This window comes from Triticum aestivum, chromosome 1D (genome assembly GCF_018294505.1).
Source record: "Triticum aestivum cultivar Chinese Spring chromosome 1D, IWGSC CS RefSeq v2.1, whole genome shotgun sequence".
Taxonomy (NCBI): domain Eukaryota; kingdom Viridiplantae; phylum Streptophyta; class Magnoliopsida; order Poales; family Poaceae; genus Triticum; species Triticum aestivum.
The window spans coordinates 263,770,423-263,781,400 of record NC_057796.1 but is presented as its reverse complement, the minus strand read 5'-3'; the positions used below and the strand labels follow the sequence as shown (position 1 = coordinate 263,781,400).

Here is a 10,978-nt window from a genome sequence, read left to right as displayed (position 1 = left end):
ATCATTAATATTATCATTAGGTTCACGTTCATTACCAAATTGTGTTTTAGCATCAGAAATAGATATATCATTGGGATTCTCAGGTGTGTCAGCGACAGGTTCACTAGAAGCATGCAAAGTCCTATCATTTTTCTTTTTCTTCTTTTTAGAAGGACTAGGTGCATCAACATTAGTTCTCTGAGAATCTTGCTCAATTCTCTTAGGGTGGCCCTCGGGATACAAAGGTTCCTGATTCATTTTACCCCCTCTAGTCATAACTCTAATAGCATTATAATTTTTCTTATTATTTAATTCATTGAGCAAATCATTTTGAGCTTTAAGCACTTGTTCTACTTGAGTGGTAACCATAGAAGCGTGTTTACTAATAAGTTTAAGTTCACCTTTAACTCTAGACATATAATCACTCAAGTGTTCAATCATATAAGCATTGTGTTTCAATTGTCTACCAACATAAGCATTGAAGTTTTCTTGTTTAACAATAAAATCATCAAACTCATCCAGGCATTGGCTAGCAAACTTATAACGAGGGATATCACCTTCATCAAATCTATAGAGAGAATTTACCTTTACTACCTCTGTCAGATTATCAAGACCATGTATTTCTTCAATAGGTGGTACATTCTTAACATCTTCAGCTTTAATACCCTTTTCTTTCATAGATTTCTTTGCCTCTTGCATATCTTCAGGACTGAGAAATATAATGCCCCTTTTCTTTGGAGTTGGCTTAGGAGTTGGTTCAGGAAGTGTCCAATCATTATCATTACTCACTATATTATTCAATAGCGATTTAGCTTGCTCAACAGTTCTTTCCCTGAAAACACAACCAACACAACTATCCAGGTGGTGTGTGGAAGCATCGATTAGTCCATTATAAACGATATCAAGTATTTCATTTTTCTTGAGAGGATGATCAGGCAAAGCATTAAGTAATCGGAGAAGCCTCCCCCAAGCTTGTGGGAGACTCTCTTCTTCAATTTGCACAAAATTATATATTTCCCTTAAGGCAGCTTGTTTCTTATGAGCGGAGAAATATTTAGCAGAGAAGTAATAAATCATATCCTGGGGACTACGCACACAACCATGTGTAAGAGAATTAAACCATGTTTTAGCATCACCCTTTAACGAGAACGGAAATAACTTAAGGATATAGTAGTAACGAATTTTATCCTCATGAGTAAATAGGGTGGCTATATCATTCAAATTAGTAAGATGTGCCGCAACAGTTTCAGATTCATAGCGATAAAAAAGATCAGATTCAACCAAAGTAATTAACTCAGGATCAACAGAGAAATCATAATCCTTATCAGAAATACAGATAGGTGAAGTAGCAAAAGCAGGGTCATATTTCATTCTAGCATTCAAAGATTTTTCTTTCAGCTTAGCTAACAGTTTCTTAAGATCATATCTATCTTTGCAAGCAAAAAGTCTCTAGCAATTTCTTCATCCATAATGATCACCCACAAGTATAGGTGATCGCAACAGTTTTCGAGGGTAGAGTATTCAACCCAAATTTATTGATTCGACACAAGGGGAGCCAAAGAATATTCTCAAGTATTAGCAGTTGAGTTGTCAATTCAACCACACCTGGATAACTTAGTATCTGCAGCAAAGTATTTAGTAGCAAAGTAATATGGAAATAACGATAACGGTAGCAAAAGTAATATTTTTGGGTTTTGTAGTGATTGTAACAGTAGCAACGGTAAAGTAAATAAGCGAAGAACAATATGTGAAAAGCTCGTAGGCATTGGATCGGTGATGGAGAATTATGTCGGATGCGGTTCATCATGTAACAATCATAACATAGGGTGACACAGAACTAGCTCCAATTCATCAATGTAATGTAGGCATGTATTCCGAATATAGTCATATGTGCTTATGGAAAAGAACTTGCATGACATGTTTTGTCCTACCCTCCCATGGCAGCGGGGTCCTAACGGAAACTAAGGGATATTAAGGCCTCCTTTTAATAGAGTACCGGACCAAAGCATTAACACATAGTGAATACATGAACTCCTCAAACTATGGTCATCACCAGGAGTGGTCCCGATTATTGTCACTTCGGGGTTGCCGGATCAGAACACATAGTAGGTGACTATAGACTTGCAAGATAGGATCAAGAACTCGCATATATTCATGAAAACATAATAGGTTCAGATCTGAAATCATGGCACTCGGGCCCTAGTGACAAGCATTAAGCATAGCAAAGTCATAGCAACATCAATCTCAGAACATAGTGGATACTAGGGATCAAACACTAACAAAACTAACTCGATTACATGATAAATCTCATCCAACCCATCACCGTCCAGCAAGCCTACGATGGAATTACTCACGCATGGCGGTGAGCATCATGAAATTGGTGATCGAGGATGGTTGATGATGACGACGGCGACGGATTCCCCTCTCCGGAGCCCCGAACGGACTCCAGATCAGCCCTCCCGAGAGGTTTTAGGGCTTGGCGGTGGCTCCGTATCGTAAAACGCGATGAATCCTTCTCCTTTATTTTTTTCTCCCCGAACACGAATATATGGAGTTGGAGTTGAGGTCGGTGGAGCAACAGGGGGCCCACGAGGCAGGGGCACGCCCCCACCCTCATGGACAGGTGGTGGCCCCCTGGCCTTGATTCTTTCGCCAATATTTTTAATATTTTCCAAAAATAAGTTCCGTGGAGTTTCAGGTCATTCCGAGAACTTTTGTTTCTGCACATAAATAACACCATGGCAATTCTGCTGAAAACAGCGTCAGTCCGGGTTAGTTCCATTCAAATCATGCAAGTTAGAGTCCAAAACAAGGGCAAAAGTGTTTGGAAAAGTAGATACGACGGAGACGTATCACATAACATAACCCTAAGGTACATTGGGCAATTCATATCTAGGGGGAGAATCTTCATCATCACTTTCATCAATATTAGCAGTTTCAATAATTTCATTCTCTCTAACCCTAGGAAGTTGTACATCAAGAAATTCACCTAATGGCACAGTATTATCAAGCATAGAAGTAGTTTCATCATAAGCATCATGAATAGTAGAAGTGGCATCATCAATAACATGCGACATATCAGAATCAATAACAGGTGTAGGTGTCCTAAATTTACTCATAACATAAGGTGAATCAAGTGCAGAGCTAGATGGCAGTTCCTTACCTCCCCTCGTAGTTGAGGGATAAATCTTGGTTTTTTCGTCTTTCAAGTTCCTCATAGTGATCAACAGATATAATTCCAAGTGACTCAAAGAATAGAGCTATGCTCCCCGGCGACGGCGCCAGAAAATAGTCTTGATAACCCACAAGTATAGGGGATCGCAACAGTTTTCGAGGGTAGAGTATTCAACCCAAATTTATTGATTCGACACAAGGGGAGCCAAAGAATATTCTCAAGTATTAGCAGTTGAGTTGTCAATTCAACCACACCTGAAAGACTTAATATCTGCAGCAAAGTATTTAGTAGCAGGTAGTATGTAAGTAACGGTAACAGTGGCAAAAGTAACAGTAGCAGTTTTGCAGTAATTGTAACAGTGGCAACGGAAAAGTAACTAAGCAAAGATCAATATGTGAAAAGCTCGTAGGCATTGGATCAATAATGGATAATTATGTCGGATGCGATTCCTCATGCAACAGTTATAACATAGGGTGACACAGAACTAGCTCCAGTTCATCAATGTAATGCAGGCATGTATTTCGAATATAGTCATACGTGCTTATGGAAAAGAACTTGCATGACATCTTTTGTCCTACCCTCCCGTGGCAGCGGGGTCCTATTGGAAACTAAGGGACATTAAGGCCTCCTTTTAATAGAGTACCGGACCAAAGCATTAACACATAGTGAATACATGAACTCCTCAAACTATGGTCATCACCGGGAATGGTCCCGATTATTGTCACTTTGGGGTTACCGGATCAGAACACATAGTAGGTGATTATAGACTTGCAAGATAGGATCAAGAACTCACATATATTCATGAAAACATAATAGGTTCAGATCTGAAATCATGGCACTCGGGCCCTAGTGACAAGCATTAAGCATATAAAAGTCATAGCAACATCAATCTCAGAACATAATGGATACTAGGGATCAAACCCTAACAAAACTAACTCGATTACATGATAAATCTGATCCAACCCATCACCGTCCAGCAAGCCTACGATGGAATTACTCACGCACGGCGGTGAGCATCATGAAATTGGTGATGGAGGATGGTTGATGATGACGACGGCGACGGATTCCCCTCTCCGGAGCCCCGAACGGACTCCAGATCAGCCCTCCCGAGAGAGATTAGGGCTTGGCGGCGGCTCCGTATCGTAAAACGCGATGAATCCTTCTCTCTGATTTTTTCTCCCCGAACGCGAATATATAGAGTTGGAGTTGAAGTCGGTGGAGCCTCAGGGGGCACGAGGCAGGGGCGCGCCCTCCACCCTCGTGGACAGGGTGTGGGCCCCCTGGTGTTGATTTTTTCGCCAGCATTTTTTATGTGTTCCAAAAATATTCTCCGTGAAGTTTCAGGTCATTCCGAGAACTTCTATTTCTGCACTAAAATAACACCATGGCAATTCTGCTGAAAACAGCGTCAGTCCGGGTTAGTTCCATTCAAATCATGCAAGTTAGAGTCCAAAACAAGGGCAAAAGTGTTTGGAAAAGTAGATACATTGGAGACGTATCAGCCTATGACAGGGTAGAATGGAAATTCTTGGGGAAAATGATGGAGAGATTGTGCTTTCATAGGGAGGTAATTGATCTCTTAATGGCATGTGTTACCTCCGTGACTTATAAGGTGAGGTACAATGATCAAGAAACAGAAGGATTCATCCGACAAGGAGACCCCTTATCACCATACTTATTTCTTATGTGTGCAGAGGGATTATCTAGTGCTCTAGATCAAGCAGAGAAGGTTCGTGGCATTGAAGGGATAAGGGTGTGCAGGGATGCACCATCAGTTTCACATTTGCTATTCGCTGATGATTCCCTAATCCTTATGAAGGCAGATATGAATAATGCAACCTCATTGAGACGGGTACTAAATGATTATTGCACAAGCTCTAGTCAGTTGGTGAGTGAAGGTAAGAGTAGCATATTCTTTAGCCCTAATGTGAATGTGGATGTCAAAGCTGAAATTTGTGCAGAACTCAATATTATGACAGAAGCCCTTTCTGACACGTATCTTGGCCTTCCTTCCATGATTGGTTTAGATAGGAGTGACGGTCTTACTCACTTGGTGGAAAGGGTAGTTAACCGGTTGAAGGGTTGGAAAGAGAAATTGCTATCACTTGGGGGTAAGGAACTTTTATTAAAAGTTGTTATCCAGTCTATCCCTGTTTTTGCCATGGGTGTGTTTAAAATCCCAAAGAAGGTTTGCAAAGAAATCACAGATGCCATGTTTGCTTTTTGGTGGGGTGATACAGAGGAGGAAAATAAAATGCACTGGTTAGCATGGTGGAAGATGTGCATACCAAAAGTTAGGGGAGGCATGGGATTTAGAGATCTTCATGCTTTTAATTTAGCAATGTTGGCAAAATAAAGTTGGAGATTGATAACCCATCCTAAAACTTTATGTGCCAGAGTTTTACGAGCTAAATACTTCCCTGACGGTAATCTTCTTAAGGCGGGGCCAATCAAGGGGTCATCTTACACATGGCAAAGCATTTTTGCAGGGCTACAAACTTCCCGCAGAGGTCACATTTGGCGTATTGGCTCAGGAGTGAAAGTAAATATATGGGATGATCACTGGATTCCGTCTAGTCAGACTAGGATGATTATGACTAGGAGAGGTAATACCTTGCTTAGGACAGTGGATGAACTGATGATTCCGGGCACTGCAAGCTAGACGACGAACTGATAAGAAGCATTTTCTTGCCGCTGGATGCAGAGAGAATAATCAATATGCCACTGTCAGAAAATGCTACAGAGGATTTTATTGCTTGGAATCACACAAAATCATTTTCCTTTACGGTCCGGTCAGCATATTACGTTGAGTGGGAACGCCAATTTGGACCGAGATGTTCGAGTATTCAGAGCACATCTAATATGAACCCAATTTGGGAAACAGTTTGGAAACTGGAAATACCTAGCAAAGTTAAGATCTTTGTATGGCGGGCGCTGCATGGCTTGATCCCTAGCATGGCTGGGCTGGCTCGACGACATATCAAAGTTTCACCACTATGCCCTGTGTGTCGTTCTGGCGTGGAAGACATCAAACATCTAATTTTCAGTTGTCCAAGAGCAGTTTTAGTTTGGCGTGCACTGGGATTAGATGTCATCATTAAGCAAGCTCTTAGCGTGGATCGTTCTGGCTCAGTAGTACTGGAAGAATTGTTGCGCTGACCGTGTGGGAGCTCACCGGTGCTTGGGCAGCTGGGTCTACATGAGACGTTGGCAGTTGGCGCGTGGTACATTTGGTGGAAAAGAAGGGAAGCATGCAAAGGAGAAAGAGTTAAACCCCCAAACAGCACAGCTTTTGCTATTCATGCAATAACGGGCAACTCGGTGAGAAGACCGGGAACATCCAAGGATTGAAGTACACATGGGAGAAGCCAGAACCAGGATCATACAAACTAAACTCTGATGCATCTTTTTTCGAGGATGCTACTGGAGCCATCGCTGCGATCATGCGTAACTACAGAGGAGAAGTTGTGGCAGGTGTGGCAGAACCCTTCACATATGCAGATAGCTCTGCTACGGCAGAAGCTTTAGCCCTTCGCCGAGGTCTTCAATTGATCAACCAAATTGGCTGCTCAAATGTGCTGGTTGAATCAGACTGCCTTGAGGTTATCATGGCATGCAAAGGTGATGTGGATATTTTGGCGCCTTACTCTGCGATCTTAGCGGATTGCTTTCTATATGCCCATGACGTCAATTCAATCCGTTTTCAGCACTGCCCAAGGAAGGCTAATAGCTTGGCACATTTCTTAGCTAGACATGCTTATGATTCAAATTTGATGTATAATTGGGATGATGATCCCCCTAGCTTTCTGATCCCACATGTACTACAGGATGTTATACTCGTAAACTCGCAATAAAGTGCCAAGTGATTTTCCCTTTAAAAAAAAATCTATACTATCCTTTTGTATTATTTTTTATCTACCTATGTTATGAACTATCTTGTTTTTGTGTATGTATGTGTATTGCGCGCTGTATTTTAGCGCGCCTGCTGAAGCGCTACAACGGCGCGCTAAAAATTTGCAGCGCATGGTGAAGCAACTGAGGACTCGGCGCAAAAACAGCCGTCGTGTGCTCTAAAAAACTTTTAGCGCGACGCGCATCTGAACATTTCCGTGTACCTGCAGTGTTTTGTTTTATTCGACATAGTATGCTTACATACTGTAGTTGCGACACCTAGTAACCTACATAAGCAGATCCGTGACCAGGTCGGTCACCAGCTCGTCGATGAGCAAGCCCGCCACTACCACGCCGATCTCACGCTCCTCTTCCGCCTCGCCGGCGCGTGCTGACCACCGTTGGCTCCGATCCATCTCCGCAACAAGGCGCTCCCGGCCGCACAATACCTCCTTGAGACCCCACCGAACCCCCGTGCCTTGGATCCATCCCTCGGCCATTCTCGCCGCGGCTTCAAAGTTTTTTGACGTGCCGTTCTTTCGCGTCTCGGCGAAGAAGTCGAGTAGGAGCCGCTCGGAGGCGCAGACCGCCGAGACGGTGCCGAGGAGGTTGTGCTCGTTGGGGTCTTCGCATACGCCGACTCTCCGGTGACCCTCGGGACATGTCGGTGCCGTTGCTGCGCAGAAATACTCTGGCTGCTGTACCGGGACGGTGCCGAGGCCGTCGGAGTCCGAGGCGGCGAAGCTTTCGTCGAGATCCACGGCTCCAACCTCCCCGACGCTCCCGAACCGTCGTCTGATCTTGTAGTGCATCTGTATATTTCTCCCTGCACCACCACAAAGGAACAGTAGTACGAGTTAGAACTAAGCAATGACACTCCTCGATTCCATCACCGATAAGCGCAACCGCCAAACCACGGTCAAGTGAACCGGAAACTGTTCCAAGCCTTTTCCCCGACCGTCACCGGCCGTGTGGCCCCGTGCAGGATCTTCACTCGATCCGGGCAATTTGCTTTCTCCGGCAGGATAGCCGCATGAGCAGTCGCGCGAAGCGCGGCTTTTCTGGAACGCCCGTACCGTGTCGGAGCAAACTCAAACGACAGAAGCAGAACGGATCCCGCATTTACAAATCCACTTTTGTTGGGCATTTACAACAAATCTTACTCTGGTGAAGCTGCGCGAGGCTGTCGCTGAAAGAGGTCGAGCACGCGCCGGTACCGCCGACCCTCCCGTCCTCCTCTTCCACGGCGTCGTCCTCGTAGTCGTCGTCGAACGGGAAGTCCATGACCGCCACTGGGCTGAGCTGCTCCTTGTCGTCCGCCTCCTTGGATCCCCTGTCCATCGCCTGCAACATCGCACTCCAGTCAGCATCCGCGAAATTGCATAACCACCGTGGGTTAAAGCCACGAGCCGACCGACCTCGCCGCAGGTCCCCGCGGTAGTTCCGCGCCGGTGGCGATCTTAACCCTTTCCCAACAGACAAACGCAGACGAAACAAGGCAATCAAAAGAAAAGTCTCAGAGCAGAACACACGGTGCCTCGCGGTTTCACAAAACCATTCTATATTCAATTCGGCCATTGATGAACCATGTTGCATGTGGGCAGTGGCACATGCGACGGTTGCGCACGAGGACATGGCCGGGGTACGAGTACGTGGTTGGTAGAGACGCATACACACGCGTGCAGCTAAATAATGCATCACGGATAGGGCAGTGGGCAGAGCAGTGGGTGCGTGCCATCACTCGGTCGGTCCGAGCCGAAAGGCCCGATGGAAGCTACGGCGGCTAGCCACCTTGCTCGACGGAAGCGACAACGCTCACTGGGCTCAATCGCTTCCCGACAAGCCGCACTAACTACGCGCCTCGGCCTAAATACATTTATGCTCCATCGGCGGCAACCACTGCCCTCCCGGTGACCACCGGAGCTACCCCCATGTAGCCACGCACTGCACTGCAGTACGTCCCGCATGCACCGGGAGTGAACAGGAATAACAGGCCGGCGCCGGACAGAGAGCTGTAGCAATTGCGTGTGCCGTTTCATGCAATTCCCACCAAGCTAGCGGCAGTACGTCAAAGCCCTTTTTCCGGAACCAACCTAATGGTCCTTATGGCCGATGATGCGGAGGATTTCAGAGGCTATACTCATTGCCGAAAGAAACCTAACACTAACAGTACCTAGGTGAGACGACCAAACCGATGAAACATCTTCTGTCTTGAGAGAGGAGCACTCCACCAGTACACCGATTTTGCTACCAAAAGCTAGTTAATCGCAACTCCAAGGCATGCACAAATCTCATCGCAGCGACCATTTGCAAAGCAGTGCGTTACTATCGACATAGTTTTACTCGTCAAATGTAGATCTACGTACTTGCAGCAATAATCAAATAAAGAAGTGTACTACGTTATGTACCACGCTTCGCTTCTAACTAAAGAATGCAGTCTGAGAAATGTCAAACATTCGAGGCCGTAAATCTAGCTGGCTAGGGTATAACAGTGTACACTACTACTACGACAGTTCCTTTCCGTCGACGAGTATCGTCACGGTCGGACAAGCTACTCTACACAGCTACACGACTTTACTCTACGTACTCTGTACAAATAGTGCAGTACCACCGCGAAGGACCACGTACCGCTGTTGCCTACGCAATCACTGTCGTACCCTCGTAGCTTCCATTGGATGCTCGTACACATGCATGCACGAATCGAAGCGTAGCAATTAATGGCGGATACGGCCAACGTGCCTTGGTTCGCCAAATGAATTACTCCTACTAGTACTACGTGTATGTGGGGCTCCCGTTTCATGGCAATCCAGAGCTTACGCGAATAATGCAACGGACCAAATTAAAGCCGGCGCTCCTAACTGAATTAACGACCACCATTAATCCTAGTTACTGCTAGAAAATGAAGGTGATTAGGACAGTACCTCCTTATCTTCTTCTCTCGTGCAGGTGGCGCCGGCGTGCAGGCTCTCCGTGGAGCTTGCTGAGAAGTCGGACTCGGATTTCCTCTCGGTCGACGGCCCCGACTCCGACGACTCCGAGTCGGAGCTGCTGCTGCCGCTGCTCACGGCGGGCACCGGTGCCGCCGCCTCCTCCTCCTCCTCCTCCCGGCGCCTCCAGCTGAAGCCGTCCCTGAGCCGGCGCGAGAGGGTCCTGATCGAGAGCAAGGGGTGCCGCAGGGAGGGCGATCGCCCGAGGCCGCGAGGCGCCTCGGCCGCCTCGTGGAGGGCGTTGTGGCGCGCTCGCTGCGGCGCCGCTGCTGGGACGCAGAGATGGCGCGGGTAGCAGCGGAAGCCGGCGGCGCTGCACGAGTCACAGTCCAGCTCCAGGAGATCCTTCAGCCGCAGCGGCTTGCCCTCGACGCCGGCCACCGCCATTGCCACTCGCTCCTCTCCGCGAGCTGACTTCTTAGCAGAGTGAAGCGAGAGCAGAGCACAAAAGGCCACTGAGCTAGCTGGCCTTCCACTGTGCTCAGCCAGCGGCTGTTAAGTACTCCACTGATCCGTACTCGCCTGGCCCCGTCCGCGCGCGGCTTGCGCGGTAGCTTCGAGCGTTCGTGCAGTCTGTGCACAAAAAGGAGAACGCTTGTTTTTATGCGGGGGTTGAGATGCGAGAGCAGGTGAGGAGGCGATGGAGAAGACGGAACTGCGTGCAGCCGCTCGTGGGCGTGGGCTTAAGTAGACGCACGCACGGCGCCGGTCGGGTTCAGAGACCGGTGTGGAGGCTTTGGTTACATGGCTCCAAGGGAAACTGACGTGCATTGGTGATTGTACTAATCACACTCGCACACCCACCAGGGACGGCTACGAGCCTAGTAGGAATTATGTCTTGGTCCATGGCTAGCTAGCTACATGGGCGTACGTGAAGCTGAACAATCTGGGGCCGATCAATCCGCTTGTATAATTGGTGGTGGCTGCCTCGTGTCTTGTACTCGAC

At 46.9% G+C, this 10,978-nt stretch overlaps 1 protein-coding gene across 1 annotated transcript; it reads right to left on the bottom strand.

Annotated features, from left to right (window-relative positions):
- Window positions 1–7,266: 7,266 nt before the first annotated feature.
- LOC123181385 (uncharacterized) lies at window positions 7,267–10,700 on the bottom strand. Its single transcript, XM_044593642.1, has 3 exons — window positions 9,967–10,700; window positions 8,209–8,389; window positions 7,267–7,871 (listed from the first exon to the last, which is right to left on the bottom strand). Exons 1-3 carry the CDS (start codon window positions 10,417–10,419, stop codon window positions 7,333–7,335), a joined length of 1,173 nt encoding a protein of 390 aa, XP_044449577.1. The 5' UTR covers window positions 10,420–10,700; the 3' UTR covers window positions 7,267–7,332.
- Window positions 10,701–10,978: the final 278 nt, after the last annotated feature.

Bases quoted from the DNA above. Each gene is read 5' to 3' on its own strand.
- LOC123181385 (XM_044593642.1), bottom strand. From the start codon at position 10,419: ATGGCGGTGGCCGGCGTCGAGGGCAAGCCGCTGCGGCTGAAGGATCTC. The intron at 8,390-9,966 runs GTACTGTCCTAA...GCGATGTTGCAG, and splicing joins CGAGAGAAGAAGATAAGGAG to GCGATGGACAGGGGATCCAA. The intron at 7,872-8,208 runs GTAAGATTTGTT...GTGGTGGTGCAG, and splicing joins CCTCGCGCAGCTTCACCAGA to GGAGAAATATACAGATGCAC.